We start from the raw sequence: 15,502 nt of genomic DNA on the forward strand, positions 1-15,502 counted from the left end.
CTCGTATACACTAACAAACCATACATAAATGGCAAGCTTATTTATTCAGCTCTCAGACTCTTATCGACCTTTATGACTGGTTTGTGGTTCAGGGTCACATATAGTTTCATTTTCATCTCACATGAAGGGCGACCCCCTCCTCGCCTGATCTTGTTCTATCTGTCTTGCTGGGGGGGGGGGGGGGTGGCTTGAACTCTGTGTGTGTGTTTTTATATATATATACACACAGTAATTGTGTCTCCCTCTAACCCATGGAGAAATCCGTCCTCGTCCGCCTTCCCCTCCTATTGTTTATCTCCTTTGAGAGAGTATAGTAAAGCGCCATGTTAATGCATCAATCCGCCTGAGACCGGGACAACAGCGGCACAGACGCGGGAGGAAAAGCAGGGTTGTCCTGTGCTGGCTCCTCCTAAATCGCGTGGAGCCTCGCTGTACATGCTCTTTGAATTTGGGAATGTCAGAAAGGGACGTACCTGCTTGGCAGTCCTGTTCACTATAACCCCACACACGCGCATTTGCGGTGATAGATTTGTGAACACATGCAGATCATACATGACCCTTTATTAGAATCGAATCAGCCGCATTTTTACATGACTAAATCTGCTTAGACAGCGTGAGAAACGTCTTATCACAAACATAAGATGACCATATTGTAGAGCATATTCGACTGTCTTCTTTTTCACCACACGGTTTATGTTTATTATCTGATTTACAACAAATGATATCTTTTAAGTGAATCCGTCAGTGTTGTACATTCATGGACTGTGTGTGTCACTGTCCCTTGAGAGTTTCTAAAGGTCGTCAAGTTGTTCTTCCTGTTTTCATTTCTCTGTAGTCTTTTTTTTTTTAATGTTCTTTACGTTTTCTCATTGTGTAAATGTGTGCAAGCAGTCACAGATGTTTTGATTATGGGCTGTGCCCTGAAAAGGCGGTTCTGGATAGTTGTCTGAATGAGCATTCATTTTAAACGGCGTGCAGGTTTATTTAGGATGAATTGTTTACTTAAATAAACTTTATAGGCGACATGCATGATGTGTGTCGTGTTGTCAAATGTTAAGTTCGGTTCATTGTTTTAAAAAAAAAATATTTACTGGTTTCCTGTGCTTTTATTGCTAAAATCTATAGAAAAGTTATTGTTTTAACGAAATGCTTCCTTTAAGCTTTGCTTTTAAACCTTAAAGGGCCAGTTTACCTAAAAATGCCAATTCTGTCACATAAAAGAAGACATAACAGCTCCAGTTTAAACAAAAAGTGAATGGTGACTGAGTCGTTCAGCCCGTGTAATGTTCTCTTTATCTACTCTTCCAGTGAAGGATTAAAGCCACATTAGGAATAGGAACAACATGGGCGAGTAATGCAATAATTTTTATTTTCGGGTGAACTGTCCCTTTAAGATTTCCCATAACGGGAAAACAGTCACCCAAACTGTGTTTAAGATTTAGAGGGATACAACGAAAGACCGTCGTCACTTATCTTCTGAAAACAGTTCCAGAGAAAAATACTATAAATAACAGAAAGTACATTTGCCAAACGCAATGACGTCACAGAGGACTTTAGCGGAAGCCCTCCAGTATCCCAGCATTCAACGCGCCCTGGCAGCGTATTGTTGACAAAGAAAAAGAAAACGGGGTGGGATTTGAAACAAATATCGTTAAACGGTAAACGGGAGTGAGGTAAACATTCATGTTTATGAATTGTTTTCGATATACCTTATTCTTTAAATAACGTCATTATTCATTAATTAGTATTAAACGCTGTGTTATCTCGATTTTACAATATTGTTATGCTAGCATGAATATAACCAAACCAGCAATACGTAAACAACCAATACATCTGACGTTAACGTATTGAACAATACTAAACATCTCGTCTATTGAATTATTTTAACAGTATTTGCGAGCGGAACGTCTTATTGAATGTTACTTACTGTGAAGAACTGAAATTACAGCGTTTGTTTATCATATTTTAGACCGATAACTTACCGTACTGTTACTGATATCGTTCTTGACTTTTTTTTAACTTTAGACATCCAAATGTATTGTATGTAAGGAAATGTTGTCATCACACGGTTCGCGGTCGCAAATGGACGCTTTAATGTGTCGGTTTGTTAAAATACGAAAGTCATATAACATATTGCTATCTCTCTGGTTATAGTCAGCAAAACACAATAGCCTTCAAGAGGACAAAAGGTCTGTCAGGACGTTATCTTATCTGATTCTCTAGCGAGACGTCAATCATTCGACGGGGATCTGTGTATTATATAGAGCACACTTACATGGGGTTTTAGTATTTAGTTGAAGGATAGCGTTGTTTTTTACGCGCCTTTTGGGTGTATTTATCTGACATTAGTAAAAACCAGTTCTCTGGACTGATATTTGAGAGCAGACACTCTTGTATCTGCCAGCTGTCGTGCTGTTTCATGGACCTCACAAGTATGATGTTGGAGATTGTTAAGTTTGACGTTATTTATTTACTGCTTTAGATCGTATTGCGAAATCCTTGAGTTTCAGACGAATTCAGTAAACACGGTCACATGATTAGCCACGTGGAGACAGGAGATATCTTGGCCATCATCCTTTAGTCACTATTACATTGACACCTTTATCAGATTATATTGACACGTGCCTTGTACATTCCGTTGGCTTTCGCTTTATGTACCTGCATATCAATACTAGCTGCTAAATTATACAGTATTTTTATATAAACATCAGTTTTCTGAACCATCTCTTGATTATTCTAATGTCGAAAATAAGTCTGGGAGAAACGTTATTATTTTTTACTTATTATTAATGTAATTTTTAAGTTATTTAAACATCCTGTTGCTGTAGTTCTCAGCTGCTTATGTTTTGTGACATATTTTATGACATAAGTTGCCCAGCACTGTACAAGATGTTTATTGTATAAAATTTCCTTCGACTCAAACACTGAGATTAACAAATACTACTGTGAACTTCATAGTTATGACTGAATGATATAACAGTATGGTACAAAAATTATCAACAAGAGACATTGAATTAATGACACTATTGGAAATCGATCATTTTGGTCTCTAAATGATTATGAATTCTGATCTAAATAACAGCTCATCATTTAGAGTAAAAAATGTTACCCGTTTTCGAGGGCAACAGCTTTTCAATTCATGCATGTGTTTGCCTCACTTTTCTGAAGCATGCTTTGATTATTTTCATGCCACAAATAAATCTGTTGTTACTTAGGCTTATTCATGCTGTCAGATGTAATTTATGTAAACCTCCTGTTGTGTTAGTGCGCAGCTGGTTTTGTTTTAGGATTCAGATTTGATGTCAAATTGCCCAGCATTGTGCCAAAGTTGTTTATCGTACAAGAAATGTCTTTCAGATCAAATATTGACATATTACCACAAACTGTATAGGCCTTACAACATGATAAATTAATAACATGACACATGGAATAGGATAATTGATCATTTTAGTTTCTAAATGGTTATAATGTCGGATCATTTAAATAACAGTTAATCTTTTTTTTTTTTTTCGCTTGCGTGCTTCTCAGACAGTCTTTTCTTTTTTATGTCTGTCTAGTTTGGCTGCTTATACCAAGTTGACGGATGAGTCTGTGCCAAAAATAGATTTACAGTTTGATAGAATGTGCAGCCTTTGATGTCAAGGCTGATATGGGAAGTGTTTTCTCCTCCTTTTTGTTATCTTAGTCATGCACAATTATATAGTTAGTTGGGTTTCATTATGTGAATTTATCATTTAGCCATCTTCATCAGAACAGACCTGGATCATTTTTTGATCATGACCCACTATTTAGCCTCTTTTGCACCGAAATCACCTGGAACAATATATCCCAGGACCTTTTTCACACCAGACCTATTGTTGTCTGCATTTCTATCAAGGGTCTGAAGTACCGAGAAGAATAGGCAAATAGTCTGGTGACGTATGTCTGTGTGCGTTTCTTAATACCAAGAACACAACGTTCAGACTTGCATCCTCAGTAGTTCGGACTTTGCGAGTTTGACTTGTGAGGAACACTGTGTTTTTTTTTAAAGAGGTCTCTTATGCTTACCGATGCTGCATTTATTTGATTAAAATCCAATAAAAGCAATAATATTGTGAAATATCATTTTAGTTTAAAAGAACATTACTCCAGTCTTCAGCATCACATGATCCTTCAGAATATATATATATATATATATATATATATATATATATATATATATATATATATATATATATATATTATATGCTTCTCAATAATATATCTTATAATTATTAATGTTGAAAATTTAATATATGCTTAATACTTTTATGGACACTGTCGGTTTTTTTAATGAATAGAAAGTTCAGAAGAACGGCATTTATTTGTAATAAAAACCTGGTTATTTGTATTGAAACACATTATTTGTATTTCTGCCTCCTATTGTCTGTCATGATGAGGTGGCCCCATTTCTGTCATTTCAGAGGTGAACGTCATGCTGCCAAAGAGCTGAACTGGCTGCATTTCGAACTGGATCTCTGCACTGTTTCAGCACAGAGACGATAAAGGCAGGAGGACGTGAGCTCAGCTGAAGCCAATGCAGCAGCAGAGCCGGCAGCCTGATCTAGTGGAGGGAAGCCTTCCAGTGTTTGTGTTCCCCACTGAGCTGGTGTTCTACGCAGATGAGCAGGCTTCACATAAGCAGGTGCTCACCCTCTACAACCCTTATGAGTTTGCTCTTAAATTCAAAGGTAAGTCATGCATTTCGTTTCAGTATCCATAGTGTCTCGCACTGGTCCTCCTTTTTTTAACTGATTGTTGTTCCGTCAGTTTTGTGCACGGCGCCAAACAAGTATGCCGTGGTGGATGCCACTGGTGCTGTTAAACCGCAATGTTGCGTGGATATGTAAGTTTCCAGGTCTTGTGCAATATTTGAAGCAGAAAATGTTATTTCAAATGGTTTTCAGCGTTTCACAACCTTCCATTTCTTGTGATTTTCTCCAAACAGTGTGATCCGCCATAGGGACGTGCGGGCCTGTCATTACGGGGTGATTGATAAATTCCGGCTGCAGGTATCTGAGCAGAGTCAGAGGAAGGCTTTGGGCAGGAAGGAAGTGATGGCCACTCTGCTGCCCTCCGCCGCTCAGGAGCAGCCCCAGGTCCGGCCCCAGGAAGAGGAGCGCAGGATGAAGGAGCAACTTGCCGACAGAGTGTTCTTTGAGCAGACTGCATTCCAGACAGGTGCATTTTACAGTCAATGTGAATTTATCTTCTTAATACGCATTCTTGGTTCCTGCTGTGATTGATTCATAGCAGCTTGTAATCTTTCATCAAAGAGTAATGACTTTCTCCATCTTTTCAATACTCTTCATTTTTTAAAACATCCAATCCACCAGTCACTAAAAAACGTTTTCTAATCCAGGTAATTCACTGAGAATAAAATTGTGTCTCAGCATTTTGCTTTTTGTTGAATATCTTGTTTCAGTCAGAAATATGCATCATCTTAAAGTAAAATGGTAGTACAGTATAAATAATTATTCTATATATTTTATATACATTTATGTATATTATCTATTTTAGATATATATTCATATAACATAATTATATAAATATATATCAAATACACATACAATTATTTTTCTTCACAAAAATACAAGTTACCGTTTATTTATTTATTGGTTTTCTTCTCAAATTGAAATTTTGCAATGCGTTTAATATTTGCTAGAAGTAATACTTTTCTGTTTTTTTCATTAAATTGTAAGTTTTTAAATAGTTTTTCAGTTTTTTTATTTACAAAAATATAAGTGTCAGTTCATTTCTATTTTATTTCCTTAATAAATAAATTAAAGGTTTCTTCATTTGTTTCAAAAAATGAAAATAGAGCAGTGGAGTTTTATATCCACTGGAAATAATATTTATATTTTTCATATTAAATATAACAAGTTTTTCATTTTTTGGGGGTCTCCTCACAAACTGAATTTTTTTTTGTTTCACCAAAATATAATTTGTAACAAGCTGGTGCAATATAACTCATAAATTCATAAATGCACATTTGCTTGAAAATAACTATATAGTGAAAAAAAAAAAACTGATTGGTTTGTAGCTTTTCCCTGCTAGCTTTAGGCCTGACTGAGCTTTATTAAAGCTGTTGCTGTTAACTATTTCTCCCACTGAGTGGAGTCAGAGAGCTGTATTATTTTATTGTTTGGTGGATTGCTTGTAAAACCATCTGCTTCTTCCTTTCCTGTGTTTGCACAGAGAGCCGTACAGCTTCTGGGGGCCCCAGCCTCCTCACTGTCCTCTTAGGTCTGCTGTGTATGGCGGCCCTTATGCTCCCAACTCTGGGAGAGCAGGAATCCACAGTGCCTGTCTACCTCCACTTAAGTGTTAACAAGAAACTTGTAGCTGCTTATGTTTTAGGTGAGTCACAAAAAAAGCATCATATTACAAATATATATAGTCTTGTGCACTCTATCATGACCTGTTTCCCCTATCGCACAGGTCTTCTTACAATGGTTATTCTGCGCACTTGAAGTGCTTTTGGAAACTATCTTTTTGAAAGGAACTGAAATGATGAAGAGGGGAAGATATGAACATTAACACAGCCAGGAGGGTTGTGAGGATGGACGGGAAGCACGTCTGAGAAACTCCCTGTAAACAGGAACTAACTTAAATGATCATCACAAACACAAAGATCCATGGGGCGAGGGGAGGGGAGCGTTCTGCATTTACACACCGAACACTGACTGAGCTGGCTCGAATCCGGCTGACTATTATGTTAAGTGAAACGGGGTGTAGAGGAACAGGAATACATTAAATTAAATGTGCTGTCATATTCAGTGTCTGTGGCTTTTTGTTGCTTTTCTCAAGACTGAAAATGGCTTTTATGTTCTGATGGTTGTTCACTGCTTAAATTTTGTGCACAGTAATCTCTATAGATGCCACATCAAATAAAGAAATTGATGGTTAAAAACCATTTCCTAATGTTCGGTTCAATTATGATCATATTTTATTACCATTTTTGCTGTTTTTGATCAAAAAAAATGCAGCCTTAACATTAAAAACAGTTAACTGATCCATTCACAAAGTTAACTGTAGAAATACATCACAGTCTGTGAAAAGCATCCACTGTAAAGCAGAAAGATTGTGTCTGTAAATGAAGTGCACTGACACAAAAAGAGACCACGGAGTACTTTTTAACATCTGTTAGGACCATTGTGTATTTGAAGACAACCAGACAGTCAACAGCAAATAAGTTTGATATCACAAGACAAGGCAACAAAATAGCTGGACAAATAATTTATTTCTGACATTTTGAAGTCTCTGATATGATGGGAAGAAGGTTTGTTCAGAGAGCACAACTACACGTCCTCATGACAGCACTCAAGTCCTCCTCGACAGAGTTCATGTGCACAGGCTTTAGAAGTACTGCATGAGGCGATAGGACAGAGTAAAATCATTAAATAAAGAATCAGACACGTCCACAGGACAAAAGACAAACCAGCAAAGCAAACTACAAAAACACTTCACCCATCACTACAGGACAGAATCTGGATCTACTCGACCCACTTACTGTACTTTTGTTTGCAAAAACATTCAGAAAAAAAAAAAATTGTACACTGCGTCGTGACTGTTCTCACATAAAACAAAAGAAAAAAAACCTCTTTCAATTTACTTAAATGGAAAGAAAATATATTTTACAATCACTTTCTTGCACAGAAAAAAATAATTTATGATACATCATATCATGCTTGAGGAAATAAAGCAATTTCTTGTAATGAAATTTAGAAAACCATTTACAAAAGAAAATACTATTTCCTAAAGTAACTACACCCCCAAACAAAGAACTCCTACAATATCAGTCGTACATTTCGCTTACATACAAATTTAATGGCACACTGTTTCGGTATCAGTAGATTACATTAAAAAGTCCACAAATATCATTTTTGATGAGAGGGTTTCATTTCTTTGCACTTCTGCTCCACATTTTAAATGGCTAAATGAATGACTGTTAACAGCCTGAAAACCCCCCAAAATGCTTTTAACTGCACCTGTAGAGCGCGTTCTCCTCCAAATCCTTCCTGAATAACAAACAGGGCAAAGCCCCGGATGTTGTGCTTCATTCTGTCAACACGGCTGTACGCACGTCTTTAGGTTGACATGTTTCAACAGGCAGTTTAGTTTCTCTGTAGTGTTCAAATCGAGGGTTTAGTGGTTACCAACAGCTGCAATAATAAATCCCATCTGCAGCAGTTGTGTATAGCAACCATGAATATCATTCTAACAGCGAATGAAGTGCCAAGATCTGAAAAGTTTCCTCCACCTACTTGAAAAATCAAGAAAAGGTCATTCCTGAAAATCTACAAATGCTGATTCAGACCAAAGCCCAAAATTTTATTCTGCCCCTTTAAAGTGCAGTTGCACCGCTAATAAAACTCCAGAAGCAGCGGCTGTCAGTTTGCTGGTCGAGCTCTTTGCATCTGCACATTTCGCCACAAATCTTATGTACATACTTACATACAAATGAAAGCAAAAAAAAATAAAAATAAGTTAAATTCTCACACACAACACCGGTTGGCAAGCTGAGATTGTAAAGAAAAGAACATGCCTGTAGTTGTTCTCCTGTTTACAGCGGTTTTCTTTTCAAAGCGTTATCAAAAGAGATAATTGCCCCATTAGGGAACCAAAACAAAAATCAAAATCCACGATCCTCCACAGTGATGTCCTTCGCTTTGATACAGATCTATACACCATGTTTTACATCTATTTATAGCAGCTGATGCAAAAAACATCCACAGTCTCTCCATGCCCTTAGGGTCTGTCCCACACGGAAAACTCTCAGACCTCGCTTTAAAATGTAACGTAACAGAACAATTCATGTCAAGAAAGAAAGCCATTTTGGGAAGGCATTGGGAACAAAAGTGAAAGAGTGGAAAAGGGCCTGAGAAGTGGCCCAGTCCTCCTGTGTTGTCCGTGATGCTCTGCGGATCACTTAGGTGAGAGGTACTGAAGCGGCGTGAGGGGCGAGTTACTGGAGGAGGGTGACACTCCTTCCATCTTGGCGGGAGAGTCAGAGGAGGAGCCAACGCTACTGAGACTCCCATCCAGAAGATCTGGAGACAGACTGCTGGAGAGACACATGGAGAAAGCAGACAGTTAGAGACCGGTCCTTTTTCACAGCTGGAATCCATTCAAAACAAAAGTAAATGAGCTTACTGTTGTAAGTCTTTCCAAATAATTATGCCAGAATATAATCGGTAAAATTACTGCAAGTGACTTTAAAACCAATGGGAATGATCTCTATATTAAAGTAGAGGATAGCTGATACAAACTTCAATTTCACAGCAATATTTAACAAAGTAATATGCTATTACACACAATAACTAAATTACAAACAAGTTAATAATGTTTCAGGTTTTCTAATGCAGTTTTTTTTTCCACTTAAGTAATTAATAAAATAATGAAACCATTAGAGAATTCCTTGCCATTTAATAATAATAATAATAATAATAATAATAATAATAATGACAGACATTAATGCTGCCTCAAAACTGGAAGTTTCTAAATATCCACATTCAATACTATAAGGAAACACTGCCATAAAATAACGCTTTTTTTGAGCAGACAAAATATTTTCTTAACAACTGAAACTCTTATTATTAGTATTATACTATTATTATTACAGAAATGTTACCATTCTAAAGGGGACATCATGACAATCTGACTTTTTCCATGTTTAAGTGCTATAATCGGGCCCCCGGTGCATGTTTTAGGGAAAAAGATAAATAAATATTTGGCAAGCCTTTCTCTACAAGTTTGTGAAAAACACTCAGATTTTGCTGCCCCAGTGACGTTTTAAGGGGATCTCATATTACCACCGCTTAATCTGCAAGTTTCCATTCACAGCACCGCCATCCGTTTTTACAAGTTCTAACGCTATGGTTAAAGTTTGAACACAAAATGCTAACGCTTATGTCTTTGGCTGTGTAGACGAGCACAGAACACTATTTAGAGTCCCAGCCTCAGAGACTAGACAGCAGTAGGTTTATTAACGTATTTACTGTGTATTGCTGCTGCCACACATCTTAATTTCATTCCCAGTTGTTTACCTCTACAAACATAATCGACTGCTTTTGTAATCATGCGTTTAACAAACTTGTGTGTATCTGACAGTTTAAGTGCAGTAAGACATGAAAGAAAACTTAGTTTAGTACTCACATGCTGTGTGACAGCTGCTTTCTGTGTGTGTGCTTCAGAAAACCGTATACAAGTTCAAACTAACATGTTTTTATCATGCGATAAACATGATAATTAAAACCAAACATGTTTTTTGGCAGAGTATTGGAGGTACAAGCTGTAAAGGCACAGTCCTATTCTGGAAAAGGGAGCAGCAGGTCTCATTTGACCGTTGTTTTGTATTGTAAATGAACAAGAGTGCTGCGCTTAACTCTGAAGTAGGCAATGCACTGGACAACATACTCTTTAAACCACACACACCGCAGGTGGTGTCTCAACTCGCTGTCAGAGAGAAGGGAATATGAAAGTGTGCAGCTTGCATCGATACTGGAAAAAATTAGCAATGATGGCATCACATATTCAGATGAACAGATAGATAGATAGATAGATAGATAGATAGATAGATAGATAGATAGATATACACATACACACACCATTGTTGTTTTTGGACAACACTAGTTGACAAAGATGGATGGAGAGTTTATAACTCAAAAATGGCCAAGTCCTCATTCACTTCACATATAATGTACACAAAATATAATTAAGTCCACTGTGAAAACTCACCAGGTGTTAAGTTCAGGCAAGTGTGAGACCTCTGCGGACAGCATGTTGGTGGTTCCCTGAAAGAGTCTCTTGGGCTGGCTTTCGGTCTCCATTTCACCTGAGGATCCACCAAAAGATTTGACTTTAAGGCATCACAGTTGCAACAGCATTACAAAAAGTGTCATGTCTGTGTGTGTGCCCTTACATTTGCGTTTGAGAGGGCCCAGAATACCAGGCCTGATGCAGTTGATCGGGCTCTGACTCCTCCTGCTGGGCAAACATTTGATGATGAGGGTGACACCAGCTACTCAAACTTTATTATCCTACACTATAGTAACCTATACTATTATACTAATGCCAGCAGAAAACCTTCCTACTGTGGCAGGATGCCTGAACAGAACTCACCTGAAGCGGCGTGTCGGGCTGGGAACAGGGCTGGGCGTCAATCCGTTACTGGTCACCAGGATTTGAAGAGATGGAGAGAAACACTGCTGCTCATTGGAGAGAGAGAGAGAGAGAGAGAGAGAGAGAGAGAGAGAGAGAGAATTCAGTTGATGCATTCAACCTTAAATAGCATCAACAGCAGATCAAATTTAGATACCTTCTTTCCGATCCCTCTGGTGGGCGAAGGAGCAGGAGACACAGGCACAAAATCAATCCGCTTCGGAGATGACGATGAAGATTTCTCAAGATCATTATCACTCTAGAATCAAAGCACAACCATAGAAATCGCTTACCCAATAAGGCAGTATTATCTAATTAACCGCTTGATTATCAATGCATTGTTGGAGTATTATACTACCAATCCAGTCTGTTCTTGAGAGACTGGTGGCCCTGTTGACTCCATGAGATTTTTTCTAGCATGCTTCCATTTTCTCTTCCACAATCCCATCAATAGGGGAAAGAGGAAGTGTAGCAACAGAGCTGGCGCATGCATCATTATATTATCTGACTGAGAACATTGTCTCAGTTGTTACAATAGTGATGATTCAGGTTAAAAACTAAACTATTTTACTATATTATTAATATACACACACCATTTAGTAGTTTGGGTCACTAAGTTTATTATTTTTATTCGGCATGGGCAATAATTTTATCAAAAATGATAGTAGTAAAGACATTTAAAATATTCCTTAAAAGAACGCAAAATTATCCTTGAAAAAAATGATAAAGCAGAACATTATAATGATTTATTAAGGATCATGTCACACTGATACTTTAAGTAATGACTGCTGGAAATTCAGCTTTGCCATCATAGGAATTACATTTCAAAATTTTTCGAATGGAAAACTTAATTTTTTTATTAAATAAATACAGATTTGGACTTGCTAACTTTTAAAAACAAAAATCTGAAATGACCTCAAACCTTTAAATGGCTGTGTATTTTATTGAGAGAGGTTTTTATTTTAAACTACACACTTACCAGACTAAGACTCTCCTCCCAAGACTGGCTCATCTGCATGGCTGCCTGCACTTCTCTAGATTGATGACATTATAAGGGAAAAAAAATAATAATAAAGCACTCTACCTGTCAATTATTATGAACACTGCAAGCAGACAAAACCTGCTGTCAGCAACTGATAAATGAGAAACCAGTGCACTGGAGGTTCAGCAGCTGTGAGCTCTTACCGTTCATGAGCAGTTTCACGGTTCATCACGTCAACACCCTCTTCCTAAAACGAACAAGCAAATAAAGAATCCCTTTATGAGCAAACACACCAACACCAAGTTAACTTATTGTACATATCTATAATGCCATGTTGGAGTGTGGTACTACCAACCAGTCAAAGTCTGAAAGACTGGTGGTTTGCAATTACTCCAAAATGTAATTTTAGCATGTACTTTTAAGCACACACTCTCATATGCACACATATATAGGAGTAGGGAGTCTGACATGCTATGAAAAGGCATTTTCACGGTACATTGATGCAAATTTTGTACCTGTTTGATCCTCTGCAGTCTTGTGCTAGGAACACGTACTGGTGAAGATGGAACCTAAAGCATGAACATCCAAATAAGCAAGATGCATACCATTCCACACATTGAGAGCATATTCTGCTGCAACTTTACATACCACATTGGGTCGAACAACAGTAGTACTGTTTCTTCTGCTGCGAAGAACCTCTCTCTGGAACACCTGAGAAGCATCACTGGGGAAAGAGAAGAGCTTTTTAACAGCAGCATGTACAAAAAAACTACTCATTTAAACTTTAAATTCATGATAAAGCTGAGCAAGTAGTGACAGATCCTTCTTGCAACAGATCCAAGTGTGGGGGGAAATGTAAGCCAGGAATTTGGTTCCGAGATGAAATTCAGAGATGTTGGTGTTGCATTTTAAAATGCAGACAAAGGGTTGTATTTAAACATAAAATAACTGGAAAAGTCCTGCATGTGTTACCAAAGATAAGTCTGGTGTTTCAACCAAAGGTCTAGTTCTGACATTAACAAGGTCAAAACAGGTTTTAAAAGTGTAAACCTGTACAAAGTAAAGCATGCATTTGGAGTAAATATTGTATTCAACACCATTGCTGTACTAATGTGTGAGTTTTATACTACCAACCCAATCTGTTCTTGAGAGACTGGTGGCCCTGATAACTCAAAGCATGTTATTCTAGCATGGCTTCATATCTCTGCTCTCTATCACTGAGAGAGCAACCACAACAGTCATGCATGTTATTTCTCAACATTCAGTAAGTTACCCAGCTATACAGCATTTTAGATTTCAAAAATTGAGTAGGAACTTCATGCCCCAAAATTAAATGAAGCCCTGTTTGCAGACCTATACCCAAAGTTCACCAAAAAAAATGAAAAAGCGCTGAAAATGTGCTCGCCTTCTGGCCAACTACGGTGTAGATGGGTTTGTTTCTTCATCAGAACTAATTTGGAGAAATTTGCATCACTTGTTCACCAATGGATCCTCTGCAGTGAATGGGTACCATCATAATGAGAGCTCAAATGAATGGTTTTATGTTAAAAACCATCTTAATAATGGATTTATTAGGGAAAAAATACAGGTTTTTGCTATAGAAGTGCATTCGTTTTTTTTATAAGTTGTTTGAACTGTTCTGATACCACCCATTCACTGCAGAGGATCCATTGGTGTTTAAATAATATAAATAGAACGAACATTTCTTCAAATCTGTTTTGATGAACAAACTAATTTTCATCTTGGATAGCCTGAGAATTAATACACACTTTCAGCAAATGTTCTTTTTTGGGTTACATATTCCATTAAGCTGTATTTTTCAGATGGTAAACCAGCTACAGTGTTCCAAAAACCAGCTTTACCAGTTTAAACTGGTTTAGCTAGTTTGAACCAATTTGAAACCAGTCAGCTACCAGCTTAAGCTGGATCTTTCAGCATGGTGAAGTAGGCAGCTCACCCTGTTGAAGGACACCTTCAGATATACATAAATATACATTTACTGGTCTATACATCACAAGACGTGTAATCAGTCGTCACCTCAGGCCGTTTATCATGGGCTCGCTGTTAGATCTTCTCAGGAGCCCATCGAGAGACGAAGGGATGTCCAGATCCAGCTCCATCTTCTCTTGAGACGCGATTCCTTGATTGTTCATCTTTATTGTCCTTGTTACATATGCCGCAAAAAAGCACGCAGGTTGCAAAGCTACATCGTTGAAAGGCACAAAGCAGATTAATGTCACAGCTCACTATGTGCTCATTTTACAGAAGATATTGAGAAAGGTGTGGGCTTCTGTCGTTGCTGTTAAGGGTCAATGCAGGTCTCGATCAATGCCTGAGGAAGTGATCCGTGGGTTTCTGCAAATCAACATTCTGCTTGCTTGACCTGCACCGCGTTTCTTTCTAGAAAGCTCTCCACGTTCTGGTCCAAACGTGTAGATCCAGCAAATGGTTAGCTGCGAGCTAATATGTGAAAGGGGTTTGGCCCATGCACACCATTCCAATGCTGTTAGCTTAGCTTGATGGCGCACAGCACCTAAAACTGAGCAGCTCCGGTCAGATAACGAACTATAATTCTAGGCGTGCATGTGGAAAGGATGCATAAAAGGCAACAATTCAAAGCAGGAAAGCATGAAGGTTTAACCGTTAAAACGCGAGCGCAATGATAACAAGAGCTGAAGGCATAACAATGTTCAGCTGGCCATCATCATGTTGCTAACTAGCTTGCTGTTCAGGATGGGCTGCTGGGCAAACGCATGTAAATCACAAGACAAGCGCGCGGCTCCTCTCCGACATCGTCTGTTTGCCAGTTTGATGTATCAGTATCTAGTTGGATGAGTATGTAACTTAATTGCGTCAATCAAAGGTTAGATTCTGTTTATCTATTTTCTGAACGCCGCAGCGTACCCACAGCTCAGCTAAGAGTCCCGCCCCTTCTGTGCCTTCCTTAATGACTGACAGCATTGTGAACCAATCAGAAACTAGACGGCGGCCGGCGTTCCTTTTTGAATGGTAACCGTTTGGGGATATAGCCAATGGAATCACACTTCCTGGAGTTTCTTAGGCACGTCTCACTGTGCCCCTGCGCACGCTGTTCAACGCATGCGCATTCTCTCTGCTGCTTTAAAATAAGTCAAACTTTAAACCCCGTTTAAAATTGGAAGACGCTTTAAAACTTGTGAAATACGTACACCACAGCTAGCATTATGCATATGCAGCATATGCAACATTTGGAATATTAGACATGAAAAATTCTATAATAAATAGGACATGTATGGCAATGTTTACAATTTCTCCACTACTTTCAAATTGTCCACCGAATCCTGTTGACTAATGACGAGA

At 38.1% G+C, this 15,502-nt stretch overlaps 2 protein-coding genes and 2 non-coding genes across 7 annotated transcripts; 1 reads left to right on the forward strand and 3 right to left on the reverse strand.

The window, feature by feature from the left end:
* The first annotated feature begins 1,515 nt into the window (after positions 1 to 1,515).
* mospd1 (motile sperm domain containing 1) lies at positions 1,516 to 6,934 on the forward strand. The gene is made up of 6 exons (XM_026280634.1): positions 1,516 to 1,673; positions 4,443 to 4,709; positions 4,789 to 4,864; positions 4,967 to 5,199; positions 6,217 to 6,378; positions 6,460 to 6,934. The coding sequence occupies exons 2-6, from the start codon at positions 4,556 to 4,558 to the stop codon at positions 6,489 to 6,491; spliced, it is 657 nt and encodes a 218-aa protein (XP_026136419.1). The 5' UTR covers positions 1,516 to 1,673; positions 4,443 to 4,555; the 3' UTR covers positions 6,492 to 6,934.
* Positions 6,935 to 7,151: 217 nt separating this feature from the next.
* pabir2 (PABIR family member 2) lies at positions 7,152 to 15,120 on the reverse strand. Of its 4 annotated transcripts, none has more exons than XM_026280632.1 (10): positions 14,201 to 15,120; positions 12,812 to 12,887; positions 12,679 to 12,732; positions 12,367 to 12,410; positions 12,161 to 12,215; positions 11,339 to 11,440; positions 11,143 to 11,228; positions 10,943 to 11,004; positions 10,759 to 10,855; positions 7,152 to 9,082 (listed from the first exon to the last, which is right to left on the reverse strand). In XM_026280632.1, exons 1-10 carry the CDS (start codon positions 14,314 to 14,316, stop codon positions 8,947 to 8,949), a joined length of 828 nt encoding a protein of 275 aa, XP_026136417.1. In that variant the 5' UTR covers positions 14,317 to 15,120; the 3' UTR covers positions 7,152 to 8,946. The 4 variants fall into 4 exon arrangements, with proteins under 4 accessions (XP_026136417.1, XP_026136415.1, XP_026136414.1 ...); XM_026280630.1 differs by having other exon boundaries at positions 10,943 to 11,007; XM_026280629.1 differs by having other exon boundaries at positions 7,152 to 9,085; positions 14,201 to 15,119.
* On the reverse strand, positions 11,518 to 11,674 carry LOC113114546 (small nucleolar RNA U109). The gene has a single exon (XR_003293769.1). It is a non-coding gene; the product is annotated as a small nucleolar RNA U109 (small nucleolar RNA).
* Positions 13,272 to 13,409, reverse strand: LOC113114545 (small nucleolar RNA U109). The gene has a single exon (XR_003293768.1). It is a non-coding gene; the product is annotated as a small nucleolar RNA U109 (small nucleolar RNA).
* Positions 15,121 to 15,502: the final 382 nt, after the last annotated feature.

The sequence above is a fragment of the Carassius auratus genome, chromosome 14, assembly GCF_003368295.1.
Source record: "Carassius auratus strain Wakin chromosome 14, ASM336829v1, whole genome shotgun sequence".
NCBI lineage: Eukaryota > Metazoa > Chordata > Actinopteri > Cypriniformes > Cyprinidae > Carassius > Carassius auratus.